At 41.4% G+C, this 14,356-nt stretch overlaps 1 protein-coding gene across 1 annotated transcript; it reads right to left on the bottom strand.

Annotated features, from left to right (window-relative positions):
* Positions 1–294: 294 nt before the first annotated feature.
* LOC144998852 (non-specific lipid transfer protein GPI-anchored 26-like) lies at positions 295–1,071 on the bottom strand. The gene is made up of 2 exons (XM_078958586.1): positions 644–1,071; positions 295–529 (listed from the first exon to the last, which is right to left on the bottom strand). The coding sequence occupies exons 1-2, from the start codon at positions 972–974 to the stop codon at positions 342–344; spliced, it is 519 nt and encodes a 172-aa protein (XP_078814712.1). The 5' UTR covers positions 975–1,071; the 3' UTR covers positions 295–341.
* Positions 1,072–14,356: the final 13,285 nt, after the last annotated feature.

Here is a 14,356-nt window from a genome sequence, read left to right as displayed (position 1 = left end):
TAAAGGCCAAAAGCAACGACACCGAAAGCTTCAACAACAAAACAAAAGAGGCCAAAAGCTTTCAATTGTTCTTGCAATTTATTCGACTCACAGCACAAACAAAGACTTGTCAATGCATAGAGAAAACCAATAAGTGTATCACCAGATGGTAAAAATTCATGGAGACTGCTTTAAATTCAATATCAGGAAAATAATATTAATTTATCCGAAGCAATACAAATTCTGCCATAAAAAAATTTCGTACATACAATATCCCTGGAAAAGCTCACAATATAGCTAATACAAAAAATGTAAAATCAAAGGAAAATAAGTGTACATTATAATATATAGTAGTTAATAACTTAGAACACCATAGCATATGCGGCAAAAAGTAGTGTAAATACAATAGGAATGGTTACGAGTTTAGTTGAAGATGCGTCTGACGAACCATTATCTGTTGATGGCACATTGTTCGTTTCACTGCCTTTACCCGAAGGTGTGGTTCCCGAAGAAGGTGTGGTTTCTGAAGGGGAATTGCCTGGAGAAGCAGCTGTCAAATTTCAAAACATAACTCACACCCGTTAGCAAAAAAAAAAGTATTTGTATCAAAATCAAATAATATCAACTCTATGTAATAAAGTATTCATTTGTTTATTTTGGTTACCATTGCATCGACTGGTTGGTGGTGTCTGGACATTGCATGCACTTGGTAACGCAAGAGCCTGAGTTTGGTTGATGCTAAGACCCAAAGATGAGCCACCACCATTAAGGACTTGACACAAGCACTCTGGCTGTGACTGGACTACACTCGCAAGTTGGCTGCAACATCCTGATGATGGGGTTGATGTGTTGCCAGAAATGTAGTTGAGGCATGGGGACAAGCTAATTAGCACACTTGTGCACCCTGATGATTGAGCTGTTGCACCACCATATAGGGCCACCATTGTGATTGCTAGAATCATTGTGATCGATGCTATCTTTTGATGATGCGCCATTTGGGTTTTTCTGGGTTTTTTGTGTAGTTTCTTGAATGTGATTTAGGTGGAATAAAAAGACAGGAGGTTGAAGTTATGGGTTGGTAGAGTATGGAGATTTTATGCATTAATATATAGGGGAAATTGGCATGGATGAGTCTACTCAAGGTGGTGTTTTTATAGGTGACCTACTTCTCCTACTTTGTAAAATCAACCACCATGATATGTTGTGGTATATTTTTTTCTTTTACCCTCAATTATAAGGCTCGTTGAGGGGGAAGAAACGTAAATACGAGGAATTTTGGCAGGTGTATGAGGATTAACTAATACTATGTTAAAAAGATTTTAGAAGAATACAAGATTATTGGTATATATATTTTATAAAGATCTTTAAAATAGTAAAAAGATATAAGTGATACACTTCGTGTCATTTTTTAAAATTAATGGTTGTGAAGTTAAAAGTTATTACTAGCATTTTTCGTTTAAATTATTAACCATATATGAAAGAGATCTAACGTTTGTTATACAATTATCCGGCCGGACCAAATGAGGTTTGATTAGTTATTTAGGTGAGCTAATTAAAGGATGCGATTGGTTTCTGGTAAAGTAATAACAACCAAACCCTATAAACAAATACCTTTTTTGATTCTTTGGTAGCTTAGGTTATACACGCAAAGAGGGAAAAAAGATAATACTTAGGGAAAGTATTGATGTTTGTAAAAACATTTTTTTATATGTGTTAATTGTTATTCAATTAAATGATTATATTGACGTAGTCGCTCAATCGTTAATTGGGCGTTATTTCTAAAAATTTAACGAAAATGACCTCAAATTTGTTTCATATATCTATTTAATGACTATATGATTAAACATAATAGAATACTAAAGAAGTTTAAATTGGGGAAAAAGGGACACCGACGGCTGAAGCTAGTCGGCAGCCGGCATGTGTTGTGTTATCATGTTATGGACGGAATAGGGGCCTTTTATGAGTTTCATGGTAGATATTTTAAAAATATTGATCCATAAAAATGATTTTTGTTGAATGTATTTTTTCTAGAAAAAAATATACAAACCATTAATTTTTTTAATTGGTGGTAATTTTAAGTAAATTAGATTGTAATTTTGGTCTCTTAAAAAACTAAAAATACTAGTGTTGTAAAAATTTCATGTAAAAATTTCAAATAGGTCCTTATTAATCTTCAATTAGTTCCTAAACGCTACCCGACTAACTAGAAGTCGTTTAGCGATTAATTTTTGCCTACATAATAAGCAAAACAATATCTATTAAGGAATAAGATACCATCCGCATCTTCTATATATTTAAGGATATTTAAAGTGTAAATATTTAGTGAAATACAATTGTATTCTTTGTGTATTGTTTCCTAATCTATTGCATATAGTTTTAACTCTTTTTGACTATATAAAGTCACACACATGTACATGTTTATTGATTCAGCATATGAAAAGTACTTTGTGCTTAAATGGTGTAACGCCCATAAAAATCACAAGAAATTTAAACTTTTTAAAACCAACACAAATTCACAAATTGTTTACAAATATAGTTTTCAAAACATTTTCGACATCAGAGTCCACCAAAATCATAAGTCAAACATGAGAATGTGTACGGTCATGCCTTCGCCATCTCACGATCATCTGAACTACCTAAAACATAACAAAAAACTATAACTCAACGCTTAATGAGATCCCCTAAAGTACCCACACACAAACAAATAACATATGCAATAACAACATGTCGGGTCCAATAAACCATCGGGTTGGAATACCCCAGACCCATCAACCATCGGGTTGGAATACCAATACACTATGGGTCTTGTCAACCATCGAGTTGAAATACCCCAAGTCCATCAACCATCGGGTTCGAATGCCAATATACAATGGGTCCTTTCATCTTCGGGATGGAATATCTTCAGGCCCACTTAACCATCGGGTTGGAATGCCCCCAGTCTATTGGCTCACGCACAAATCAATAAACCCTCAACCACCAACCAAATATGTACACATATACATAACAAATATAATCAGCCAACAGACAAACAAACATATCTACTGATCACTAAGCATAGCAACGTCCTATATAACAGGATACCGATCTAATAGATCACTACAGCTCGATAACATATTATCTCATAACAGGATACCAAATCTAAAGGGTCAACTTTGGTGCCCACGACTCGCAAGTACAGTGAGGAAAACTCACCTCGTAAACTGGACAAAGCTGATGAGGTCTCGACTCCGAATCTCAGCTCTCTAACTAACACCTATTCCAACAAAATGACCAGTATCCATCAAAATCCCAAAATTTCCCAAAATATCCTTAAAGTCAAAATTTCTTAAACTTGGTCAAAGTCAAAGTCAACTGGTCAAACCAACTAAGTCAATTGAGTCAACCCAGTCGAGTTAACTCAACCGAATTGACCCAGTTTGAGTATGTTAGGCGTACTCCATCCTCACATGTTGACCATGTAACACCTCAAATTTTAGACCAAAATTTTCTTTTTTAAAACTTCCAAAAACATAGTTTCTCAACCAAATCTCAATTACAAGTCATTCCAAAACCACAAGTATCATAATTATCAAAGTATATAAAAGATCATGTCCTAATAGTAAATTCCTAGTACAGGTGTACAATCAGATCTGCCTTCCCGCAGTCCTACGATGTACCTGTCACATACAAATCAACAACTATAAGCACAAAGCTTAGTGAGTTCCCCAAGATACCACATATAAATTAACATATTGAAACAACTTTGGTTTATCTGCAACCTTGGGACTTTCAGCAGTCCCAGTGCATAGGAGGTTATCTGCAACCCACGGTTGGCTAACAGCAGCCCTAACTAAACAATTATCATATCAACACACAACATGGCATAACATAAAATAACAGTTAGGCCTAGCTGGTCATAATATTACAACTATCCGACCACATAGGTAAGAGTAAGTGAGGAGACTCACCTGATACTAATGCCACGAAAACCTAGGACCCGAACTGCCGGATCTAGACTCTGCCTATTAAAAAAAAAACTACCTTTTATTAATAATTAAGGCTCATTACTATGCCATGAGTCCAAGTCCACTGCTAAGCCCACTAAGGGAAAAAAGGACCATGTTGTCCCTCCCTAGGACCAAACCCTAAATTTGGACCTAAAAGTCAAAATCAACACAAGTTAACAACAATCAACTGTCACACCCCCGAACCAACGACAGAAATGTCTGGGGGCTCGTGTCACTAACAATTGAATAATCATCACAATTAATATACATGAATCATAACATGATCATCACCAACATTACATAATACAACTAGCATTGTTCACATCAAGTACATTGTTAAAATACATAAGTTCAAATTGTTAAAAGTACGATAATTGCTATTACATAAATGAAACCATACACACTTGCAAATCTTTTGGCTTAACGAGTACCTAAGAATACAAGTTATTTTGAAAACGGTGAACATATATAATGTTGGTGAGTTCATAAGTATGTTTGAGTAAAAGTCTTTGTATCTTTCATAAAAACCCAGAAAATCCGATATTTTCTAAAAAAATGTTTAAAAAAATGATGTGAAAATCAAGTATAAATACATGTGTGAATTTCATAGTTATGACCTATACGAGTGTGGTTTAGATTTATTGTATTTTGAATAAATGATAAGTATATATGAATAATTTCCCCAGAAAATCTGATATTTTCTGTTTTATAACAACGTTTAGGTTCTTGTATTGTTAAGTAAGTCGTTTTGCATTCACACAATTAAAGAATTTATCTTCAAAAGGTTAGTCTTTTGGTATCGAATCCCTATATGAGCCGTTATAACCATGCATGATAATGACTAGGTCGCCAGTGTTGGTATTTTTCCAAATAACGGTCTTGCAATGGATTTTATCGCCCTAGACTGGCCTAGTCTAGCTATAGCGAGCAACTAAGGTGTGGGGGGTCACCCCGTATAGGTCTATACACAAAATCCCACTTTCCTACCAGGAAATTTTGGTTATAACTATAGGCTACAATTGTACACTCAGAGGTGCCAACCGACATGTCTCACTGGATTCTCAAACCCTTCCGTACTATGTTTAATGTTTAAGGATATGTAGTATGTTTTTGCATTCAAATGGTACATATTTAAGTATACGATGTTTAATGATTTCGTAAAGGTATAGTTATGATTATAACTACAAGCTACGATTGTACACTCAGTGGTGCCAACGGACATGTCTCACTAGATTCTCAACCCCTTTCGTACTATGTTTAATGTTTAAGGATATGTAGTATGTTTTTGTATTCAAACGGTACATATTTAAGTATATGATGTTTAATGATTTCGCAAAGGTATAATTATATTCCACTAGCATATGAATTCCATTCCAAGCCCAATTAGCATGTAATTTGACCACAAGGGTCCAATAACGTGTAAGAGGGTAATTTGGGTCCAATACTATATGGGCCACAAAGGCCCAATAAACATATAGTCCATAACTTAAGCCCAAATTAACATGTAAATAGGTCACAAGACTCAATAAACATGTCATAGAAAACATTGGGCTCAATATACACTTAATTGGGCCCTTAGGGTCCAATGGCCAAGTAACATAAATATTAAGCCCAATAAGTAGTTATTGACTTATTTCGTTCATTTGTTTTGTTCCGTTGGTTGTTTTGACTCAAGGTTTACTAGATTGATAATAAGAAGTTTTCTTTTTATGAAAGTGACATTTTTGGCTAATAATCCTCCAATTTTTAATTAAGGCTCAAAGTTTTGTAAAATTTGACACTTTAATCCATAAGTTATAAAAATTTGAAATTTTGTCCCAAATGTCTAAAAGCTTACGGTTTTAGCCCAAAATGTTATGTTTTCACATTTAGAACCCTGTTTTGCAGAAAATATATTTCCAGCCTCTTGTTTGTAAAAGTTTACACTTTCGGTCCAATTTTGGAAAACGTTACATTTTTGGTCGAATTTGAAAATAAATGTTATTTTCACCTCTAAATTTTGTTTATTTACATATATGACTCAAACTTTGGCCAAATAACGTTTTTAACCCCAAGGTTCATTATTCTTCGCAAATTGGACCCAAAACCGTGAGGCCCAATAGTTTTGGCCCAATAAGCTTAAATTTGAATTTTTGGACCTTTTTAAAGTATGTTTAACATAAAATAATTTTTTAAACTTGTAGGACCTGCTTGGCCGTTATAGAAACAATAATGTCACTTTTTTCCCTTATCTTTTGTTTTCTTGACAATTGTGACCTTTAACAAAGTTTTTGTTGAAATCTTTTGTGTCTTAAACATGTAATCATTTTTGACTTGGTAATGTGATGTATGTCATAGTTCATAGATCTTTGCTAGCTAATTCTTAAATTTCGAGATTTCCTAAGATCTAACCCATTATTACCAAATAAACTAAGTATTCACACAAAACATGCATAGAATACATAGATCTACACATTTTACTTGCATTCTCCCCCAAAAATCATGTGAAAACCAAAAACAAGGGGCTATGAACTCACCTTTTTGCTTGATGTTTGTTTTTTGAAGAACAAGTGGAAAGATTTTTGGTCTTAGCACACCTTTCATGTAGATCTCGAACTTAAGAAGATTTCTAGGAGTGTGATCACCAAAAACTTTTCTTAAAAGAGTGATCTAACATGAGAATGGAGTTATACACTTGGATGTGTAAAGACTTACCAAGCAGTGATGATTATCTTGTGAAAACCTTCTTGAAACACAAGCAAAATTTGATACTTTTGATGGAAGGAGTAGGATGATTCTTAGAGTGTTTGAGAGACTTTAGTGTAGTGTGTGTGTATGTGTTGTCTTCGGTCGAGAGTAGAAGATGAGAGGGGAGAGAAAGAGAGGGTGAGGTGACTTGTAACGCCCCAGTTCTCAAGTATTGTCCGATTGTAGTTTCTTGGTTTGGCCCTAATCGACGAGTTGGTTTCCCTACTCGTCGAGTAGCAGCGAGATTGAATTGCAACTTAAGTGACTGACGCGACGAGTAGGAGCTGGCAAAAGAAACCCTAAGTCCCGGGTTCTACACTCTATTTAAGGAGGCTTAAGCCCTATTTGGCCTCCTTACAATTAGATAGAACTCAAAGGAAAACCCTAACCAAGTATTTGTGCCATTAGTGTCTTGAAAGCTTGAAAGGAGAACTTATGGAAGGAAGAACTTGGAGAAGCAAAGGACTAGAAGCAAGGGAGGAGTGGAACCCGAAATCTACCTCAGCTAACACTCATAGAAGGTACCAAGTCGACACCTTTATCCGCTTTCCCTTCTAGATCTCGTATAGTGGAAATCTAGGGTTTTTGAGGTGTAAGTAAGGTGATATTGCAAAACATAAGCTAGATCTGAAGTTCTAACTTCAGATCTGGACCATTCCTGAGTTCTAGATCCATAAAGTTCTTGTTTTGGACGTGAATAAGGCCTTCCTTGTGGATGAAACCCATTAAGAGCTTAGTTTTGGACATTAAGGACCTTTTTAGCCATGCATACACTTAAAGTTTGCAACTTTACGTGAAAGGCATGCCCTGGAATCTTGTATCTAAGGTTTGGAGTCGTTGCATGGCTTAAAACGGATATGTATGGCTTAAGAACTAAAGGAAATAGACGAGTCGCAAGAATGACTCAGCGAGTCGGATGAATATAATCGAGAACTCGACGAGTTGGTAGAACAACTCGGTAAGTCCGATGGAGGTTGCCTTAGACTCGACGAGTTGCATGAGCAACTCGGCGAGTCGGATGAGTTTCCTCCAAGTTAGGAATGTGTGTGTATCAACGTATTACTAGAAGAGAAACACAGAAAGTGGCTCTAGGGCCTCAACCGAGAGTCGTGGGAACTCGACGAATCATGCCGGTGAATCGACGAGTAGGTAAAAGTTTCGAGGAACTCGGTAAGCAGTCGGGGGTACTCGACGAGTTAAGGTCAACATGGACTGTTGACCTTGACTAAGGACTTTGACCTTGATCAGGGTTAACTAGTTGGGTTATGGAGTACTCTATGAGGATAGAGACTTATGAGCATAATCGTATTATGGTAAGAGTTGGTGGAGTCTTCGACAAGTGAGCGGAGAGCTGTGATTCCTTACCGAACCAATAAGGTGAGTTATCCTCACTATACTAAGGGGTTTGAGGCACCAAGGCCGGCCAATTGGATTTGATATCCTAGTAGTCATTGATATGTTGAGTTGAGTTAGTAATGTATGTTAGTTGATATGCTAGTCGCATAGATCTGTAGGACTGCTTGTGATACTGATTGATTACTTGCATGTGCATTTATCTGTTACATGTCGACATGTTATGTGGGGTGGGTTGAGGTTGTACTGCTCCGTGCGGTAGCCAACAATCCCGAGAGTATTCCAGATATGGGCTGAGGGGCTGGTAGGCATTCCAAACTCATACTGAGGACTCGAGAGCATTCCAAATGTAACAACGTGAATTTTCAAACAAAATTTTCATATCTTAAAACATGTTTTCATCCAAATCAAGTCATAAAAATCCAATGTATCATATCAAAACATATAAATCCCAAGATCATAAAATAAATCCTCCGTTAGTGTGTACAGATCACGCCGACGCCTTCCCACGGTCCTCGCTAGTACCTGAAACACATAACACAACAACTGTAAGCATAAATGCTTAGTGAGTTCCCCAAAATACTACGTACGCACATACACCTTTCCAGGCCATGACATTCCGGTCCATGTGTCTCAGGGGACTTCCGTCCCGACCGGGTAAACCTTCCGGTCCTACCTGCATCGACCTTTCGGTCCACATCACAATGCCTTCCGACACATAACATAAATGCCTTCCGGCCCATAACATAATTCCTTCCAGCCCATATCAAGCATAGCATACATAGCACATACAAACGGTTAACTTAATTATATATAACGCATACAGCTCATAACACATCTGACCTTCCGGTCACACATAGATACCCTTCCAGGTACAGTATAGTGAGAAGACTCACCTCGTAGGAAGTCTAGGATCTCACGTGCTCGCTATCTCTGAATCTCAAAACGAAGACCCAACCCCACCTAATCATAACGAAATATCATTCTAATTAATATAGGTTCCCAAGACTAGGCTACACCCTTTTCATTATCCCACAGAGGGGTAAAAGACCATTTCACCCCTCCTTGACTCATAGTCCACATGTTGACCAAAACCCTAAAAGTCAACAGAGCACAGTACGCGGGGCGTACATCGATGAACCACAATCGGGGGTCTCAACCCCTTACGCTGCGCGTACTGGGATTTACGCCCATCGTAAGTCCCAGATTCAGCCATACCATATTTTTTGGTGTTAAATGTTAAGACACTCCTTCAACTTCCAGATCTGGCTCTCTTTAAGTCTCCTAACCCATAAAGTCGGAACCTTTAAGCCTTGGCATGGCTGTAAAGGCTCCTACACCCTCTAATACCTTTCTTTTCACCTCCAAAGGTCTAGATCTCATGCATGGCTAAAAATTTACGTCCAAGATTACAGTCTTATGAACATACAACTCAAATAGACCTGGAATATGATAGATCTAAGCCAATGGAGACTACTTGCTCATAAAGTCTCCATCTTTGGGACCAAAAACCCTAGAAGTTGGTCCAAGAAGCATACCATAAGAACTACAAGGAAAGATATGAACTTTTTACCTCAGGAAGAAGCTCCAACCTTTGTTATCCACAGATCTAAAGTTGTCCACCAACTTCTAGCCTCCACAATGGACTCCTCTTCTCCTTTGCTACCTTGAAATAACACCTTGAAGCTTAGAACACTCACACCCAAGCTATAACGTAGGAACAACTCTCTTAGGGTTTTTTCTCGAGGATGGTGGCTGAGGGACAAAGCCATCTCATTCCTTTTATAGCCATCAAGCCAAATTTAGGTTTTGGGTCTGGACCGGTTACGCCCGACATAACCTTAGGTACGCCCAGCGTACCCGGGTGAGAAAGCGTTCAATAAGGCGCGCGAGTACGCGCAGCGTACCCTTTGTACGCCTAGCGTACTCACCCAACACAAAGGCCAAAATGGCAATTATTTAAAAGATGAAGGGCTAATTGGTTGTACTTGAATTTCGGGCTGTAACAATTCTCCCCCACTAGAACCAGACTTCGTCCCCAAAGTCTTATACTGAAAATAGTTCCAGATGCTGCTCCCGCATCTCTGACTCGGACTCTCACGTCAGCTCGAACCCCTTCCGATGTTGCCACTGCAATTGTACCAAGGGCACTTCCTTGTTCCTAAGAACCTTAACCTTTCGATCCCTAATTGCCACCGGTGTCTAATCATAGTTCAGGCCTGCATCCACCTAAATATCCTCTAATGGTACTACTGCCAACTCGTCGGCAATACACTTCCTCAACTGCGACACATGAAAGGTGTATTTGCTCTGTCGTCTGAAGCACAATCTCTGTACTACCCATTACCCGTTTCCCCACCTCTCCCCAGCAGATGGGGGTCCGACACCTCTTCCCATACAACAACTCAAAGGGTGGCATACCAATGCTCGAATGATGGCTGTTGTTGTATGAAAACTCTGCCAAGGGTAAACAGTTGTCCCAACTCCCTCAAAAATCCAAAACACACGCTCGGAGCGTATCCTCGTGCGTCTGAATCGTCCACTCACTCTGTCCGTCCGTCTGTGGGTGGTATGCGGTACTAAAATGCAGCCTCGTACCCAACTCCTGGTGAAACTTCTTCCAAAATCTGGAAGTAAATCGTACGTGTCGATCTGAAACAATCGACATCGGAACCCCATGCCGCGATACCACCTCCCTCACATACAACTCTGCCAACCTCTAAGCAGAAGAGCTCTCACTGATAGCAAGAAAATGAGCGCTCTTCATCAACCTATCCACAATCACCCAAATTGCATCGATTCCTCTTGCAGTCCTTGGCAATTTGGTGATAAAATCCATGGTAATCTGTTCCTACTTCCACTCGGGAATCTTCAGCGGTTGCAGCTTACCATGCAGACGCTGGTGCTCGGCCTTAACCTGGCGACAAGTTAGGCACCTCTCGAGGAACCATGCAACATCACTCTTCATACAGGGCCACCAATACTCCTTCTTTAGGTCCAAATACATCTTAGTAGCCCCGGGATGGATCGAGAACTTCAATCGATGTGCCTCTTCCATCAAAATGGTACGCTTCCCGCCCACAAACGGTACCCAAATCCAACCCTGAAATGTCATAAGTCCCTGACTATCGGTAACGAACTATGATACCTGTCCGACAACCCGCTCCCTCTTTCGGTTTCTGGTCTCGCAGCCTCAGCCTGGGCCCCTCACATGGTGTCCAATATCGGAGTCATCACCGTCAACCTCATAGAAACGTCTCGGATCGGGGCGCTCTCTGTCCTACGGCTCAAAGCATCGGCTACGACATTAGCCTTGCCCGGGTGGTACAGGATCTCACAATCATAATCCTTCACCACATCCAACCATCTCCTCTAGCGCACATTCAGGTTTGGCTGATCCATCAAGTGCTCCAGACTCTTGTGGTCCGTGTATATGGTACACCGAACCCCATATAGATAGTGACGCCAGATCTTGAGGGCAAACACCACAGCCCCCAGCTCCAGATTGTGGGCGGGATATCTCGACTCATGAGGCTTCAGCTGCCTCTATGCATACGCTATAACGTGCCCCCTCTGCATAAGCACTTCCCATAACCCAGATATTGATGCATCATAATACACCACAAAATCCTCCATCCCTTCCGGGAGTGCGAGCACTGGCGCTTCGCACAACTTCTGGCGAAGTGTCTCAAATGAGGACTGCTGCTCCGGACCCCATAGAAATGCAACACCCTTCTGGTTCATCTTGGTAAGTGGCACATCGATCTTGGAGAAATCCCTAATAAACATCCGATAATAGCCGGCCAATCCTAGAAAGCTCCTGATCTCAGTGGGTGATCTCGGCACCTCCCATCTCATCACCGCCTCGATCTTGGCCGGATCGACCAATATCCCTTTCTGGTTAACAAGATGCCCTAGGAACTGGACCTCTCGTAACCAGAAATCACACTTGGAGAATTTGGCATACAGCCTCTCCGATCTCAGACCTCCAAGGATCTCCCTCAAAAGCTCCTCATGCTGCTCTCTAGACCTCGAATATACCAAAATATCATCAATGAATACTATCACCGACCGATCCAGCATCGGCCTGCACACCCTGTTCATGAGATCCATGAACGCAGTTAGGGCATTGGTGAGCCCAAAAGGCATCACCACAAACTCGTAATGTCCATAACGAGTTCTGAATGCAGTATTCTGGATATCTTCATCCCGAACCCTCATCTGATGATAACCCGACCTCAAGTCTATCTTGGAGAACCAAGATGCCCCCTGCAACTGATCGAACATATCATCGATCCTAGGTAACGGATACCGGTTCTTAACCGTCAACTTGTTCAACTCCCGTTAATCAATACACATCCGGTGTGAACCATCCTTCTTCTTGAGAAAAAGGATCGGTGCTCCCTAAGGTGAGCTACTCGGTCAAATAAACCCTTTCCCCAACAGCTCCTGAAGCTGCAAGGATAATTCCTGCATCTCTGGCGGCGCGAGGCGATAAGGCGCCTTGGCGATAGGTGCTGCTCCCCGAACCAAATCAATACGGAACTCCACTTATCTTTCTGGAGGCACGCCCTACAGTTCCTCGGGAAAAACATCCAGAAACTCGCACACTACCGGAACCTCGTCAACCGAACTTGGCCTCCCCGCGGCCACTCGTGTGTCCATCACATAGGCTATGAATCCACTGCAGCCCTGATGCAAACTCTGTCTCGCCGTGGCAGCCGAACAAAACGCTGACCCACACCGGGTCCCTCGCCATACACAGTAAGCACTCCCCTACTAGGGTCTCGTATGATCACCAGCTGTCTCTCGCAGTCAATGACCGCTCCAAACTTACTCAACCAGTCCATGCCCACGATGACGCAAACATCTCCCATCGCAATAGGAACTAGATCTATAGGGAACTTGACACCAAAAATCTTGAGCACACATCCTCAAATCACGTCGGTGGCATATACCGCTTTCTCATCAGCTATGGAAACCTTCAGGGGTCGACTCATCACCTCCCGATCAATACCGATGTGTTGACTAAAAGCCAAAGATACAAAAGACCGACTCGCACCCGAGTCAAATAATACCAAGGCAGGTACAAAATTCACAAGAAAAGTACCTACACATATCATAATATAAGCACAATATCTCAACATAAAAGTAAATACAAGAAAGAATACATACCAGCCACGACATCGGGCGCCGCGTGGACCTCCTCCGCAGTCAACTGAAAAGCTCTCCCACGAGCCTTCGGAGCCTTGGCCTTCGCCGGTCAAGTCTCGGTAACCCTAGCAGCAGGCGCAGATCTCTATGGTAATCCATGGTGAAGCGGAGGACACTCAGCCTTCCGATAGCCGGTCTGGTTGCAATGGAAGCAAACCATAAATCCCTTAGGGCAATCCCTGACGATGTGCCCCTCCTTGACACATTTTTACCAAGGACCTGATCAACAGGCCCCCTCATGACCCTTTCCGCACTTTCCGCAAGCGCGGCCTTTCTGGCCTCCCATCCTCGAATTGGCGGACTTGGTCTGCTTGGCTGCCGGCTGAGACTGAGCCGGCCGCCAATCCATCCTCTGAGTCTCGGCCTCCCCCTGGCCCGAGTCTCCAACTCGATCTCCCTCTTCCGGGCATTTTCCTGGAGCTCAGCAAATGTCCAGTACGTCGAGTTCGATACGAACTCCTGAATGTCCTTCCTCAGAATACCCAAATATCGGCTCATCCGTGCCAGCTCAGAAGACACCTGCTTAGGGCAGAACATCGCCCTCTCATGAAACTTCCAGGTTACCACAACAACTGAATCACTACCCTGCTTGAGGGTCAAGAACTCATGAATCAACCGTTCCCTCTCTACCGGGGGAACATACTCGTCTCTGAACATGGTGGTGAATCTCTCCCAACTCACTGCTGAACTCTCTGCAAGAGTGAAGTTCGCCGTCACTAACATCCACTAATCCTTTGCTCCTAAGCGGAGCTGGTTCAAAGCGAACCATACCCTCAGATGTTCCGGACATGAACACGTATAGAAGCATCCCTCAATGTCAGCAATCCATCTTATCGCACCGATCGGATCCTGTGTCCCATCAAACTTGGGTGGCTTCGTGTTGCTGACTCCCGGAACAACAACGAGTTACCTCCCTGAGGTCTGGTAGCAGCCACAACTGCTGTAACTGCAGCGGCTGCATCCTCAATCATCGCGGAGTACCTCTCATCAAAAGTCTCCAACAGCGTGGTCTTGGTAGACCCAAACATCTCCGGAATCTCGGCCCGGATTGCCGTAGCCACCTCATCGTGGATCATCTGACGAAGCTCCTTGTCACT

This window comes from Lactuca saligna, chromosome 1 (genome assembly GCF_052625555.1).
Source record: "Lactuca saligna cultivar CGN05327 chromosome 1, ASM5262555v1, whole genome shotgun sequence".
NCBI lineage: Eukaryota > Viridiplantae > Streptophyta > Magnoliopsida > Asterales > Asteraceae > Lactuca > Lactuca saligna.
The sequence above is the reverse complement of the archived record's forward strand: the minus strand, read 5'-3'. Positions and strand labels throughout refer to the sequence as shown.